At 40.8% G+C, this 17,390-nt stretch overlaps 1 protein-coding gene across 1 annotated transcript; it reads left to right on the plus strand.

Moving 5' to 3' along the window:
• Positions 1–6,513: 6,513 nt before the first annotated feature.
• Positions 6,514–15,824, plus strand: oaz2a (ornithine decarboxylase antizyme 2a). Its single transcript, XM_066669132.1, is given in 6 exon segments — positions 6,514–6,713; positions 11,253–11,319; positions 11,321–11,401; positions 12,582–12,754; positions 13,424–13,509; positions 13,686–15,824. Coding segments are annotated over 6 exon segments (648 nt in total). The 5' UTR covers positions 6,514–6,603; the 3' UTR covers positions 13,817–15,824.
• Positions 15,825–17,390: the final 1,566 nt, after the last annotated feature.

The following is a 17,390-nucleotide window of genomic DNA, read 5'->3' on the forward strand; positions in this document are numbered from 1 at the left end:
TTCTAGATACATGCATGCCCAAAGTTTATACTGAAATTAAGCCTATCAATAGAAACACTGTCCTCTGTTTGCTTAACATCCTCTACTATGATATTATTTGATGGTATTCAATCACAAAAGCATTAGGTAAGTCAAGGACTGATACTGGATGACACTTTCACCAAAATACCACTCCAGTTCATCCCAAAGGAACAGGATGAAGCACTATCATTTCAGAAAACACAAAATAACTGTTTCAAAGAAAGAAAGAAAAAAAGCTGCTGGAATTTATACTTGACACTTCATTGGGTATAGTGACCTTATGCTTATTCTACTGGTCAACGATTGCCTATATGAAGATTATACAAATTGCGCACAGAAGAACTCAGGTTATGGGTGCTGCTTAAAATCATGGTATATCTAGAGTCATGAAATCGCTATACATTAGTTAATGTGTCTATAGAAATTGTGGTTTTCTATATAATGTTAGAGTAGGCCTAGAGGCCTGTCTACAATATTCCTGTTTTAATTCCGCTTAAAAAGTCTTACCTCGTTGCTGCACTTTTTTGTGTCTAATTAACAAATCTGTGATATGCAGAAAGCCTAAGGTAAGAGATGCTTTTCAGAAAATTGAAGGAAGGATTCCCATGACAGAGAAATGCATAAACATCACTATAAAAGGCCAGCTAGCAGTCTGTTATAGGTTTTGAGAAAGCCCTAATAATTTAAATTTATTCTGTGTCAAGATTCCTTTGTATTTCTTTGGGTACTTGTGTGTGTATCTTGTGCATGGTCTAGCCATGGAAACTTTGAGCCAGAGGTCTGAGTAGTATTATTACCAGACAATCAGCTTAATGCTTCACCCACTTTACTCACTCTACATATTGCCCAGACACATGCCAAGAACATTTAGCCACTGCCAAACACAGTTCTGACCAACAATGCTGAAACTGTACAAAAAAATCATTGAGCAAACTAGAGTGACTTTTATGGCTGCTTGCTTCTAGGTTGTTTAACCACACAGCAGTGCCTGTTCAAAGAACATTTGCAGAAAGCAGCATAAACCTCCTTTTGGAGGGTGGAGGTCCTTTATTAAACGGTTTTATTGCTAAAGAATCAAACAAACAAATCCAGAGAGACATATTCCTCAGATGTTCTAATTTGATTAGTTAAAAAGGCATTCAGTGTTCAGTGAAAATGAATATAAAATTTAACATGAAACCTTTGTAATGTTTTATAAGTCTTAACATGTTGTTGAATTAATTTTTGTAAATGTCATAAACCAACCAAATATACATTTGTACATGAACATTTAGCTGATGAATATTTTGTTGATTTCTAAGTGACAATAATTTAACACATCCTCTTCAGGTAACTAACACATATAAAGCAAAATATATATTACAGTAAATGACTACCAACTTGATTAATTAAATCCTTTCAGTTTATATATATATATATATATATATATATATATATATATATCTTCTGTGACAAGTTGATGGCACACAGTTATGAGACCATAAGGTGAGAGCAGGTACTGATGTTGAATGATTAGTCCTGGATCATTGACATCTGCAAAATTCAGGCTATGAATTGGCTGCTACTTCTGTTTTTAACTGTGCAACATATTTTTGTCTGTTTTAATAGAAATAAGGCTGTTTATTTAACAAATATCATGCAAATGGTAGAACATTAAATATCTATGATGGATGATCAAACACTATTTTTGGTGTGAATAATGTCACTGAAAGTCACTGTAGCTTAGGATTTTGTCCTATCTCATCCATTCATACTGGGACCGATACAGCAGCTACAATGTAAAATATTAAGGGGAGAGTGGTGGAATGCCTTTATGTAGAAGCCTTGATATTGTTAGTCTCCAAAGTAAACTCTCTTTTAGTGAATCACATCAAGTGAAACAAGTAAAAAAAATAAATAAATAGCCAATATACCTTAGCCATGAACTTCAGGTTTATACATCAATGTATTGATTCATTGCAGTAATATTTGTGTTTACTGTAGAACTTCTCACAACAGCAACTAATACCTCACAACTACAGCCACCAGATTATGAACTTTGTAGATTCTTCAAATTTTCCTTTCCACCTTAAAATGGTGCATCCATTGAGTTGTAGTAGATGCTAAATTCTTGATGAGATTTATACATTTCTGCTTATTTTTTGTACAAAATACAAACAGTCCACATAAAAAAATAAAGCTGGCTTCTTATTTGAATGCTCTGTTCCACCTTAAAAGCTGACAAGGTTACGTTCAAAGCGCCAAAACAACACATCTTCAGACAGTGTCGCCAATGCAGCAGGTGGAAAGGTAAAATTTAACAATCTAAGATCTTCATGTGAGTGATTTACTGAAGAAAATAAAGTGTTTTTAAAAAGCTAGGTAGCGATTTAGATGTAAAGTCTTCTCTGACTTGTGCAGGTGCTACCTCATTGTCTTGAGGAGACAATCCATGTGTCCACGTGAATATGCGTGAGGCAGGCAGAGGATAGGTAAAACTTAAATAATGGTACGGTCCAGTGTAGGGGTATTTGAAATTTTATTTCAAGATTGTTCTAGACATGGATGTTGTAAATGTATTGTAACATTTAACTTTATAGATATGAAGGATATATATACCCTCAAACTATTGCTTTTACCTTTTTTTTGTGACCCCCCCAATCCCCGTGTAATTTGAATCCTGTCCTTTCCTCAACCTACTGTGTTTTTCATTTAAAGTTCAGGTGAGATTCAAGATAGAGCTCTCATCAGCCCACTGCAGTCAGGATCTCTGTTCTCCACTGCTTACTCTGTTTGCTGTGTTTACCTGACACTGTAAATATACATTTCCCGGACATGGGAGAGAGCCAGAGGGGAAGAGATACAATGGGCTCTTTAATTAGATCAAGTCCAGGGAATGTAATGCTTGGGAAGACATGGCCCCTCTGCTGTTCCTGGACCGGGGCTTCATCGGAACTGAGCATCAACACAAACCTTTGCACTGAGAGGAGGAAGCAGAGCCCACTGTTTGTGTGGGTGAAAGTCCAAAGGTCCTTGAGATAGTGTGTAATGGTACAAGAGTGCTTAGGTTTTGTTTATGACTGAGCATATACAGCATATGTGTATGTAAACACAAGGAGATTACGCAGACAGAGCACACTCCAGGGGAGAAGGTATTTCCTCGCCCTTATTTTTCTGATTAGATGCTTGTCTCTTATCTTCCTGATGTGTCTGAGGAAAAGTCGTGTTCTCTGTTTAGCTCTAATTTTCCATCCTTTGTTCTTTGCCTAGCTCTACTGAATATTTCATCCCGGCGGAGCAGGCCCAGGGCAGACGGCAGGCTGGGGATCGTCTTTCCAAAGCTGAGGAGCATGACCTCAGTCCCGGGTCGGCCATGTCTCTCACGGAGGCCTATGATATGCAGGAGAAAGGCCTGGGAGGATTATGCCGGAAGGCTTGCTTTGTTTTAGAGTACCTGATGTGCAAACAAAGTTTTGCTTACATTCTTCTGAAAACTCACAGAGTACAGAAAACAAAAACATCTCTTAGGTGCGCTCTAATTAAGTCTGAGTCTTAAGCTGACCTTACAAAAAGACGTGAGATGAGTGGACACACTGGAACAGACCTATCATTTTGGGCTAAGACAATGGCTCATTCTCAAGAACAATGAGTAAGGTTCCTATGGGAGTTTTTGTACCAAACATACAATAAGCATACAAAAAAATAGTTTTTCAAGATTAGTTTTAGTTTTGTGTTTTAACAGCAGTGCATTATCTAACAGCAGTAGATGAGCTGAGCTTATATCAGCATTTGAGCATACCATTCACAGTAATTATTTTCCTCCATGATTCTTATTTACGTTAATATAAAACACCATTAGTGGTAAAACCTTACCCTGTCATTATGTCTGTGTGTGTCATAGGATTTAAAGTGTGTTGACCGTTACTAGAGCATAGTGGTTTTGTGTTCCAGTGGCTGTTCGTCAAGCACTAAAAGTCTCTACTGAAGAAACCACAGCTAGGGTGTGACCAGAAGCTGTGGCAACCAGGCCTGTGTTTTCCACCAATGGAGAATTAGGTCGTCAGACTTGTTTATCTGTTGACGAAGGAGAAAAGACTCACTCAAGCAAAAGGATTATTCAGTGTTTATACAATTTACAACAAATTATAATCATTACATCTCTGACTTCCATTGTATATAAGCTTATTATATGGGTTGCTTGCAGGTGCTATTTCCTTATGACACACAAGGCAAAAGCTTTTTATTAATGCCATGTTCGCAGTTTAAATAAAACCCCTTTCTATCTATCTATTAATTTATTCATTTGTTTGTTTCTTTCCTTACCATTTGCTGCTTTTTATTCTGTTTTAGTGCTCAACACTGGGCTTATGTGTTTATTAAGTCCTAGTGTCTGTAAATGGGTAAAAAAAATAAACTGCCTGGGTCAAGTACGCCAGGTTTCTCTCTCCCTCTCTCTGCTCACGGCAGTAAATTGGCATTTTGAAGGTTTTATATAACAAATAGACCTCCAAACGGTGAAAAGCATGAACTGAGATGAGTATATTGCTCTATTCCTGCTCCATAGGTGGGTAATATTGACTTATTTTTTCTGTAGATGGACTGATCCTATATTCAGGACAGTGCTAACCTCATGAAAGTAAACACAGATAAAAAGTGCTACAAACTTAAACAACTTGAGTTACAAATGAGTTTCTGTGGTAATTCAAACAGTGAATAAAATCTCACAGACAAACTATACTTCAGACACATACAAACAGCAGTGTTTTCCCCCTCAAACATACTGTTCCACTTCAAAAGACTCTGAGATTCTAAACATAAACGCACCAGAGAACAGACTTTCCCTACAGTTATAGATGTTGCTTTTAAAGACCAAAGATTCGAGCCAATAAATATTTCTTTTACTCCACTATTGCTCATGTATCGTAGTATCAAATATTGATACAAAAAGCTCTCACTGGTCACAGGTTGCAGAGGCCTTTAATGACAATAGAAAAGTTAAAGTAAATGGGTAGGTTTTCACACAACCTTTTTTTAAGCTCATGTTTGTGGAAAATATTGAAATATTCTGTTGCAAAGACAAGGCTAAGAACTCCCAAATATTTTTTTAACTATGTGCAATCCTTTTTGGTACTGTGAGTGTGAGGGTCAGTGTGCTGTCCTTTTGGCTAAGTGATCTCTGCCCTGCTGTGCCAGGATCAGATAGCCAGCCTGGTGTCCTGTTACTAATCTGTTAATCCACTTGGCAGAGGGTCCTTTCCATCTCCAACCTTACATAAGCAATTTCCAGGCAGTCAAACTCTACAAACACAAATGAATGATTAGTCACTTTAATCTTCCAGCAATTAATGACACAGAGAAGACAACATGTAAAATGTTTAGTGCCAGTTTCAGTATCGTTTTCAGTAATTCAACTAAACTTCTCCATCTTTTCTACAGTTCTACTCAGTTCTCTACTTGTGATTTATTTATGTATATGTACTCTGGTGGTTTTAAATTAAATAAGTTATTATGCTGTTATTTCATGTAGATTAACATTACAAATTAAATGGTAGACGGGTTAACGTGGCATGTCAGTAAGCCAAGATATATTTTATTACCTTGTTTTAATTTTGCCCTGAATTCTTAAAACTCAAAGGCTCTTTCCATATCACTGCATGATTTCTCACTTTGAAACCATTATGCTTGAGGCTTGTTGTACTCAGAATAAAACAGACACAGCACTGGAGAAAGACTCTGTATAGTCTTGAGAAATGCTTCTAGACCACTATATTGTCCGAATGTGAACCACATTGTGAGTTGTATGCAAATAACAAGGTGGCTGCATGTCATCAGGATAGATAAAAAAAATACCAATGGAAAAGAAAGTAAGTGATAAAAAAATTCTGTTTAGCTCTGCTCATCTGTATCCAAAGGACTCGTGGGGCTTCTGGTTTTCATAAAATTATTTATTTATTTCATATAAGGCCTTAATCAAGTTAAGTTGATCATTTAGGTGAGTTTCTGTTTGACTGTAGTGAAAACCTGCAGCCAGCCCAGCCCAGCCCAGCCCAGCCCAGCTTCTGTTTGAAGGCGATTGTTTATGACGTACGACCAAAGCTAAAATACCTAAACAGTCAAGTATTTACTTTAAACACGGGCTTTATAATCACTGCTGCACACATTCCGAAGACAATAGCCCTGTAAACCCATCAACACGTTCATCCTGCACATAGATCATAGATTTACAGTAATGAGTGGGTCTTTAAAAACTACATTTCCCAGAAGCCTTCACTCCCCGCTCACTATTTAACCCACTTTATTGAATAGGCAAAATGCTCTAGCCTTGACACATATTTGTATAAAATCCTAGGCAATTCAATATATTTTATTTTCTGTACTGTATTTGTAGTTAACTCTTAATGACTCCTCTGAGTTTTTATGTTCTCGGTATGTGTGTGTATATTTTTTCCCATGATGCCTCGGGCCTGTGTATATAAAAGATTCTTGGTCTGCGGACTGTTCATTCAGCGAGAACGCACGCAGCGAAGAGAAACGTAGTGTTGTGGAAAAATACCAGACCGTAGGCTGACACAACCATTCTCCCCCCTTCTGACTCCTTTACGAATGGTGAACTACTCCGTGGAGCTGCTGTTGAACAGTCACTGTTTTGGTTGTCAGACAAGAGACAAAAACCGTTCTTACCCCACGGAGACCATGCGCGACACAGACGAGAGGTGAGAAACACAAAAACACAGTTTGGGTCTCTGTCTGCTCTCACACAGTCCGGCTCTTTCTCTCTCACCAACACACACACATTCAGTATTGGTCTGTTTATAAACACACCGTTATGATTCTACTGACTGAGTGTATTTGACGAGTTTAGTCTGAGAGATATATTTGGTGTCCATGGGTTTTTCGTTTATTTGATTTTAAGCCTTTTGCTCAGGTCTGTGGAAAATAACCAGGACACAACAGCTCTCACTTTGTTATAGCGCTGTTATCTCATTTTTCAATAGAAAGTGCTCGACCAATAATATCTGAGTTCTTGTAGAGTACTGTGTGCTGATATCTGTACGTTGCACCACATTAATGTTTTAACCTTTAATATTTAAAGGCTGCAAGTGAGAATACTCATGTGAAGGTTACAAATCAATTCCTTCAGAAACCGAGTGGACTCTCATTAAGCTTTTACCCCTTTTTGTTTGTGAGAGGCCTGTTTTTTTTTTTCTCCAGTCTGCAGGATGTGCTGTTGTTCACTCTTCATACCTCAGCGAAATGTAGAGCTTGTCTGTTGTTGTTACGGCCTTCGGCTTCACGCCGAGCCTCAAACCTATTATTTTTTTCAAGATGTCTCATTGAACTGTAGATCTCCCAGACCTCACGTTGTTTGTTGGTCAAGAGGAAGATGAGAGTGGTTTTGAACAGATGAATCTAAAGGATCGAATTACAACAACAAAACCCCCTAAGAGGCAACTCTTAACTCCTAGACAATGAGATCACAATAAGGATCTCAGAATAACGAATAGTAGAAATCAAATATTTCATGCCTGTATATTCAGCCACCTCCTACTGAGACTGATAAATCCCATCCACAGACCGGAGCACATCAGAGTCCTTCAGCTTGCTCTCAGTTTAATCGGCTTTCACCAGGAACAGCAGAGAACAGTCTGCTCCAGAGGAGTGGAGCTGCTGATGCTATGAATAGCTCAAACATGAGGGACTTGCATGCAACAAAGTGTCACAGATTTCACTGTTGTCTCAGGGGAAGCTTTCCATGGACGGCCTGCTTGTTTTTCCAATTTCAGTTTCCCTGGTAATGTGTGAAAAGAGTTTGTAGCCCGAAGATGTGCAGGTGAATGTGGCGCTCTGTTGTAATGGTTCTGTGTGATTCAGTCACCTGAGGGGAAATGGCTCCTTCCAGTAGGTAGCCATTAACTTACATAACCTCTGGGCTGACACTTCCAGACGTTTCCATTCTCTGCGTCTTGGTTGGACACATTTGCTTTTAAGTCTGAAAAACAGAAGCTTTCCTTTTGGGATTGTCCCACCTGCTAAGAGATGTAGATGTGGTCACTAAGCTACATTTTACTTGATCTGATATTGGTGAAGGATGAAGAATTTGATGTATGGGATACCAGGAGAGGAGCGAGGCACAATGTCTCAATGTATTGGATTTTTTTTTTTCTCCCTCGGGTTGAGAAGAGTCCATTTTTAAGATATATGCTGAAGACTGACATGTGTCGATGAGATTGGACTTTGATATGTAGTTATTCTGGTCAGAGATTTCTGACTGATAGTTTTCAGCCTAAAATAGAAAAAATGTGTGGTAGAGGTACAATTTTTGATCACTAAAGATACAAACAATAAATGTATCTTTAAAGGTACAGCAGTGTTTAAAAGTCCTGTTTTGTTCCTGAAAGGTACATTACGTTCTCTTCTACAGACGGAGAAATACATGTTTGTAATTTTTCATTGTAGAACTGTCGTATATATATAAAAAAAAAACACAAGTCCTGGAGATGAAACGGGATGCATGAAATCAACACAATTTCAAAATTACAATTATAATAAAATAAGGTACAATGTTCCCTAATTAAAGGTATTAAATATGTGCCCTTGAGGGTACCACCACAGAGACAGATTTTCTGACAGTGTAGTGCTGACTTAAAACATGCACACATGGCTCACATTAATTCCCATCTCTTTATAAACACTACACTTGCTGCCTTGGGCTATGTCTTGTGATGGGCTGAATGCCCAGGACCCAAAAAGCATTTTTACAGAATTTCAGAAGCGTGCCCTTATGAGTGGGCCTGAATCAACAACCCCACATCGCTACAGATTGGCAACCCCACTGTTGTAGCTGAGCCCTATTTTTCCTGGAAGACTCTTGGTTTCCTGTTTTGGAGCTGAACCTTTCCTGGCTGTCTGCTGGCCTCTCTGAGTAGTAACTTTGACTAGTGTGGCATTTAACACCAATAATTGCTGTGCAAATAATGTAGCAGATTGATTGCTCAGTGTAAAACATTTTAACGCACACTTCCTCTTTCAGCGAGTGCTCTCAGGCCCCCTGCCTTTGAGTTCAAGCAGAGGGAAGTTTTCATGACCTGAGCCTTTTGTGCGTCTGTTGCTGCCGTGTTATTCTGGAGAATTGGCTGTTGCAACATATCCTCACCTCTGAGCACAGTGCAATCAGTTGAAGAGGAAAAGCCAGGCATGTTGTGTGTGTGTTGTGTTTTTTTGCCGGTTCTTCTAACTGCTCTTTTAATGCACATATAGTTAATTGTGATGTCTTTTTTTCAGATGCTGACCTACTTCTCATTTTCACTGGGTGCATATAAACAGTGACGGGCTTGGAGCAGGTTTCTGAAAAGTCTGAGCTTGCACTGCAGAGAGGAAAGGGGGGGTCTGAATGTCAGAGGGTCAGAGTGTTGCCTTTCAAAACAAGCTGGCATTTCAGTCAGAGCCACGCTCTGCTCTATAATAGGGAACAGCAGAGAACTGTATAAATCAGGTGGTGTGGGGGTGCATCTCCTGACTTCTGACATCATGAACATTGTCCATTTTGAAGACCGTACCACCACAGATATCGGGTGAGCAGGTTTCTGGACTTGAGCACCCTCGCAACAAAGAGCAGTCCATGAGTTTAATAGTGACTGTTCTGAAACTTAACCCACAGGACGTATAAAGTGGGATCACCTCAGTGGCCTGGCTTACCAAATGCCAAGGACACACTGCACAGCATAATGAGTTTGTTTTCCACCTCATCAACCTCGTCTCCTCCAGCTTTGATGTGTTCTGTATGCAGATTGGGTTGCTGTGGCTACTTGTCTGGTTGCCAGAGCAGCAAAAGTGCAACTCCTCCCTTCCCTCGTCTGCAAAATGATCTGGCTCTCACACCTCCAAAACAAGCACCAACTTTTGAAAGTGCTGTTTTCCTTCACTGTGGACTACAGATAGCGTCTCAGAACCTGACCAAATTTGGCATCCCTTCAGGCGGATAGACGGGAACCAGTTTTTGGCAAAGCTTCTGTAGCCATTTGTGTGTAATAAATTCTCAGACTTTGGTTAGAGTGTAACTTTCTTTTAGGTTTCTCACGCATCGCATGAGCTAAAGAGTGGTGTGAATTTAGCTCTGCGCATAAACAGATTTAATCTGCAGCAATGTGGCAACAGGGCATGTGGACGCAGCTTCAGAATTTGTTCTGTCTTGGCCACAGATCAGACGATATGGTCTTTTCTGGGGGAGAGAGAGGGGCTGATGTCTATTACTGGCTCTGAAAACCAGAGCTGTAACCCAAACCGCAAATAATGTCTGTTCACAGCCATGCTGCTATTTAGAGCTCTGTTTACAGATCACGCACTTGTTTGTAATGATCGGGTCTCTCCAAAGCACCAGGACTCTGCTCTCATTTCCTCTTACCATCAGAGTCTGGGGCGTCTGTCTCTCAAAGTGACATGTCTGGGTCTCCATTGAGCAGTGAGATTAGTAGCAGAGTGCTTTGGACTGCTGGTCTGGGATCAGATTAGTCATGCTTAGTGTGGACATGGATAATCATGTGGTGGAGAGCAAAGCTGGCTCCAGATCATCTCCCTTTCTTTAAGGTGAATGGTCTCTCCTTTTTAACCATTCAGCAAGGGGAAGTAAGTTTGGACTCACTCGCTTGCCTCGCTCATTAGCCCATATTCAGCGTCCTACATTCAGTCTCTGCAATAAACCTCAGAAGCACAAAGTAGCCATGGCTCCTTATCAACGGGGTCCATTGTTAATGTGATTGTGCTTCAGTGCAGTGATAGCAGCAGTCTGGACAATAGGCTTTACACTCTGGCAACAGTGCAGGGCTGTAAAAAGTGTCAGAGGTCTTGATAAGACTTTTTATTTAAAAAAAAAAAAAAAAGACATGCTACATACATGGCAGCTCTCACAGGGTTGAGGCGATGCATTTTGTCGCTACAGGGAAAGAGGTGTTCACTAAGCAGGGAGGGTGCTTTGGGGAAGGTGAGAAATCCTGCAGCAGAGTGTTAATGCTGCTGGGTCTATTTGTAGCACTGCTGTTCTTTCAGTGTCTGTTATTGTTGAGATATTTTACTGAAGAGTAGAGATGGGCTTTGCTGCATACTTGTGCTGTTCACATTAGTGGTGTTTCCACCATTGTGATGTCTCTATTGCAGTCAGAAACATCATACACTACTGTGGGTGTACTAAATTGTATTAAACATTACTTGTTCTTTTGATCAACTATGATGACCTCTGTTTCCTTGTCTCTTTCTAGTTCTTCTCTTGTGGGCTCCCGACTGCACTGCTCCAGGCAGCAGGCTCCAGGGCCTCTGTGGTGCTCCTGATGCCCCTCACCCACTAACGAAGATCCCGGGTGGGCGAGGGACTGGAAGGGATCTCCCTCTGAGCGTGCCACTTCACAAGGTAATATGGTACCACGGTTTCTGTGATTACAAAACAGGAATAAAATCGTATGCCTGTGATTATGAAGGGAACAGTGATGATGCTCCATATGGGTTTGTGACATGTCAGAACACTACAGGAATTCGAGAGTGGTCAGCAACCTTACAGCGCATTCTCAGTGGAAAGTTCTTATTCATGTTAATGAACCACTTCTCCTTGTAATTCTTAGGTCTTGTAATTCCTCAACAGACTGTAAACAGGTTTATAACTAAAAGTTCTGTAGCCACAGCATTCTGAATAACTACACTGCACTAAGCCTGTTGCTGATTATTTATTTTTACTTTTAAAGAAAATTGTTCAGCAGCAGCCATTTTATTGGTGATCTGACATGCATGATTTAATGTACGTTAGGGTTGTAAAAAACAATGTTATGGGGCTTTGTAGGGACTGAACATGACTCCATTTCACAGATTAGGATCTTTGTGGTCAACAGACGGACTCAAAGAAGACAGCTGATCTTTTGATGTTGAGGAGATGGTTTCACACAACACACAAAGAGGCGTTTGCTGTAGAGGAGCAGTTGAGGTTATTCAGCCTAAAAGTGATGAAGAAGAAGAAGAAAATCGCTTGTTTTTGTCTCTCAATTTCTGAATTGATTACAGCTGGTACTTAGGTACACACAACGCCTCAGATAACGCCTCCAGCCTATATATCGCGTGAGCCTCAGTTTATGGAGCTCATGCCCATTTCACGTGAATGTGTTTATGCACAGTCGTAGGTGTCACCAGTTTCTGTGCTCAGACATGTGACTGACTCGGGGGGGGGGGGAAACTAAGTGGGTTAGGACAAGACTGTTCACTTACACCTGTGAAAGGGCCTTTTGTCAAAGCAGATGGTGACTGGTTGTCTTTTTTGTCTCGTCTGAACAAGAGCTCATTTGTTGTGTGTCTATTTGCTACAAGTCTGAGTGTTTCTACCTTGCTACATGCCACTGTACACAAGGACAATCAGGCCAGCGGTGACTGACTTGAGATTCTTCAAAGCACCAGGCGGGTGTCGGAGCTATTGCTGCAGACGTATATGCATACATACACTTTGATTTGGAAAATATGTTCACAGCAACATTAGTGACATGTACGTGAGAAGGTGCAGAGGAATGTCAGTCAGTCTGTTTACTCTGTATGTTTTGTTCCCCTTTTAGGACGAAAGGTTGACTGTGACTCAGACGGGGTCAGCAAGTGGATCACCCTCTATCCTGCACTTCCAATACCAGCTGAGTGAAAGACTGTTCTCATGCTGGGATACGGTGCTGGCAGGCAGCTGCCTCTATCTGGAGATCCCTGGTGGATCTCTGCCAGAGGGCAGTAAAGAGGGGTAAGTTGTTAATGCTGCTATCAGAGCTATGAACTGCTGTAGGGCTTGACTTGCTCAGTTCTGCTCCAAATGTAACATTTGTCTTATTACAAGATTTTCATAATTGTGTGCAAGTATTTAGCCTGATGGGTATTAAACAGTTATGAAATGTCCACTATGTTGCTTTAAACTGCACATTTAACATTTTACCAAGACCATATATTAAATATTTGGAATAAATATCTCTGTAACACTTGTTTGCTACTTAGAAAATGTTACTGATTTAAAGAAAATGTAATATTAAAGGTGTGGTCCAACCCAGATACATTTTATGGGCGAGTTACACCTAGACTTAAGGTAGCAGCTCCTAGCAGAAACCTGAATAAAAAGCTGTATTAGTGCAGTGCTCCTTCCATGAATATCAATACAACCTGATGACATTCCGCTCATTAGGAGGCAAGTCACATAACCAGCCGTGGCTTGGTTTTTTTTTTTTCTTCCCCTTTTTTCCAAATCACCTTCACATGCTGTGTGGTGAAAGTATTGTTCTGAGCAGATTGAGTGGCCAGCAGCAGTGGTGGTTGGCGATGGGCTAATTTAGCTCTGCTGCAGCTGCCCCTGCATTATTATGTAAGTTTCTGATTATGTAAAGTTTGAATGCGTCATCGTGTCTCTTCTTCTGTGCTGCAGGCTCACCAGTCTGTTGGAGTTTGCAGAGGAGAGGCTGAAAGTCAGTTATGTGTTTCTGTGGTTCTACAAATCCAGGGAGGATCGAAGTAAGAACCTTTCAGTGTTTATAGAAGCTGTAACTACACATTTGCAGAATAAGTTGGATGTGTTATTAAAATTTAAGAGGGTTAGAAACAATATGTATTGTTGCTTAAGTGCCATGGGTTCTAGCAGCATCTAGTCTGATCTTTGGCTTAATTTATATTTGTGTGTTTTCTTGCAGTGTCCATTACAAGGACGTTCCACTATATGGGTTTTGAGATGGTGAAGCCTGGCCACCCTCTGGTGCCGGCACGACCTGATCTCTTCTTCATGGTCTACTCTATGGAGGACAGCAGCTCTGATGAGGAATGACCGCCTGTTACAGTTTTGTTGTGAAAATACCCCCAACTCCCAACTATGCCTTCTTCCACTTCATCTTCCTCCACGTGGTGCCCCCTCCCCCTCCTGAACCAACTTCCTCACCAAAAACTGACTTTTAATTGGGGGCTGGGGCAGTAGGAACAGAGAAAGTGGTGGAGTCAAGACTGAGTCTCTGATTGGTCTTTATCCTTGTCCCTTGTCTGTTTTTCACCTGGGGGTTGGCTGGTTGGTGCTAAGAGATATAAAGCATATCCTGTTAGTTTGCACCGAATATCAAAAGGTCTATACACTTTATATGTATGCTCTGCTTTAGACAGGACACAATGTACGGGGAATCATATAAGGGAAAAGAATTTTATGGAGATTGTATGCCATTCCCCTATAAGGCATTTGCTTCAGGGCAGTGGTACAATGCAGGAGAGATTTCTTTTGTACGGTTTCAACAGTCTTTGTTCTCTCATGTTGCTCACCATTCCTTATTGTGCTTTGCCAGTTTCTTTCACATCTCTGTTCTGCTTGGGAACGGGAAGCATGAGGTCACTGTTTTTGCCCAATTCTGACAACTGGGTCCATATATTTTAATCCATGTTCAAGGAAGAAGAGTTGTTAAAGATCAGGCCTTCAAGCCTCGTTTAGTGACAGTGATTTAAAGCATAAATGCAAAAAATAAAAATACTAGGAAAGCATGCATGGGCTGATAAGCTTGAACAATATGGGACATGATGAATAGTAAAGTGTAGGTGGATAGCTTTAAGCTCTTGGCAACAATGATGTGTTCTCTTACCTGATTAGCTCAGCACCATAATTAGCCGGTGAGGCTAACTGGCTGAATTATTCATTACAAAAAAAGCTGCAGCGCTCTGAGAGAATACTGAGTCCAGGACAGTACAGCATTCCAGCTTAGCGTTTAAGACAGTAGCATCCTTTCAGTGGTCATTCACATTTAGCCAGGAGTAGAACCAAAGTAGTGTTTGAGCTGGTGTGAAAAAACACATTTGTAGCTTGTACACAGGTTCCTCACTAAGGCTCTCAGAAACAAAGCATATGTTTTATTGTAACCCCCAGACAAGGGGTCATACCAAGATGTAGGAGTGGTCTCAGTAACTCAGTGATTTTCATGCTCCTCTGAAACCATCCCTTGTACTCAGTGAAACCAATGGCCTTTTTAGATATTTTTTTTTGTTTGTTTTTCTCTTCTTTTCCTGCACCGGTCCCTCACACGGGTTGAAGCTGAGTGCTGAGTTCTTATCCACATTAGTCTTATGTAAGTTGGATTTCATATTTCCCAGTTTGTATTCCTCATAATCCCAACCTAAAGGATAAAGAGGAGCAGCCCTTCTCTCTCTCTGTGTCTCCCTCCCCCTCCGTACCTGAGGGGCTGTCAACATGAGCACTTTACCTGTACACATATAATTCAAAAGGAAGTGCATTCTGGGCCCATCAGTAAGAGATGTGGCTCACGCAATTAAGATGTCGTGCTGTATTTAGTAAACTTGATACAATTGCCAAAGAAAACGGTCCCCACTCTAAGCTCAAGCATTAAGTTTCACTCCATCGCTCCAGGAATATGTTGCTGCCGTCTTTGTAGTAGCACCCTTCAGGCTGTAGGCTGACAGCACAGTCAGGACAAACCAACATGAATCAAAATACATTCCCCATAGCTGGAGCTTTCTGATCTGGAACCCTACAGGCTCTTGCCAGTGGAGGCCAGGTACCCGCAGTGCTTGGTGATCCATCTGCAAAGGGCACGACTGCTGGGGTCTTGAGGTTCATTGTGTGTATAGAAACACTCTTACGTTTCCATTGTTACCTTTGAGCCATGACAATAAGCTGTTAGAGGAAATTTCATCTTCTGAGATTTTATTTTTGTCTATCTGGATCAATCAGTTTTATTTTTGTCTTACCATTATTTTTGTAGTTTAGGATTTTGTTTACATGAACAGTAAAACAATAGACTATCGATACTTGTATACCCTAAACCTTTTTTTTGTCTGAATAAAATGGAAAAATATGAACATGGGGTTGCTGAGTTCTTTTTTTTTTAACATATCACTGACCAAAGAAAAATATGTATCAATGAATGTATCAATAGAAAAGCTCTAAAATCTTTTTACAATGAATTCAACTGAAAATTAAGGTGGTGTTTTTTTTTTTTTTTTACTTTTTCCTTCTGTATAATAACTAATTTGGAGATCCATGTTCTTTTGGAGGGTGGCACGGTTGCGCAGCAGGTAGTATCACACAGCTCCAGCTCAACTGCCCCCTCCAGGGTGTGTTCCTGCCTTGCGCTCAGTGATTGCGGGTAGGCTTCGGACCCACCGCTACCCTGAACTGGATAAGCCAGGGGTGCACAACTCCAGTCCTGGAGGGCCAGTATCCAGTAAAGTTTGGTGATTCCTTTGCTCACACACACCTGATTCAACTCATCTGTTAACTGACAGGTTTAAGGGTTGTGTTTTAGCCGAGAAATCACCAAACTTTGCTGGATACCGGCCCTCCAGGACTGGAGTTGTGCACCCCTGGGATAAGTGGTTTCAGAAAATGAATGAATGTTCTTTTGGACAGAGTTGATGTATATAAACCAAGCATGGCCTAAAGTAACCTCCCTGTCAGACCAGACTTGGAAATCCCTACAAAAGGTTTATCTAAAGGCGCTCTGAAATCTGTAGTGTTCGGTTGTTTGCAAAATAATGAATCAGACCATGATGAATGAACAGATTCTACTTTAACCAGCAGCATTTCTGCAGCTGATGGACAGTAGTGGAGAACAGCGCCTGCTCCCTGGGCACTCTCCCGATGACGCAGTCTCCAGGCAGGAAGACAGTCATCCAATCAGATCGTAGACGTAGCAGTGGCGCTCTGCCAGGGCCACTGATCTTGCTATTTTCGGAATGCTTGAAAGAGCAAGGCTATGCCAAATGCCTTAGAGGCCTATTCAAGTTTGCAATGCTGTATGCACATGGTGGTCATTATAGAGCATATGTGACCTGACTTTGTTGCCAGGTGAGGAGGGGATGTGAGCAGCTGTCTCTGTAATATAGTGAAGTATATAACATTTACTACACTTAATCACTCACAGCACTTAGTGGTTACATCACACAGAACATGCAAGTATTTCACAGGGACATAATCTGAGCTCCATATAATTGTGTTGCTGGGTTACTGTGCAAACTACGATGTAACCTGCATAAGAAATCCCATTTCTGGCTGTTTGATCCACAATTCTGAGAGGACACAAAGAGGGCTACATCTGACCTTAATCTTTCATTGACCTTACATAAGGCACTTTACGTTTGCAGCAGTTACAAGAGCAAAGTTGCACTGTTCTTAGAAACGTCCTGAGCGAAGAAGGAATGTGTGTGTCATCCTGACAGAGGGTCAGGCAGGAATTAAAGCTGGCAAGAGTCAGTGGCTAATCTCCGCTAATACTGCATCGCAAATAACAGAAATGCATAACCTTCCGTAACAATTCTCCACTATTTAATGCCTACTCACAAAATGACTTAAATATTATTCCACTCGAGACAACTGACTGGACATTATATCTGCCCACATCTGTGTAGAT

This window comes from Hoplias malabaricus, chromosome 4 (genome assembly GCF_029633855.1).
Source record: "Hoplias malabaricus isolate fHopMal1 chromosome 4, fHopMal1.hap1, whole genome shotgun sequence".
NCBI lineage: Eukaryota > Metazoa > Chordata > Actinopteri > Characiformes > Erythrinidae > Hoplias > Hoplias malabaricus.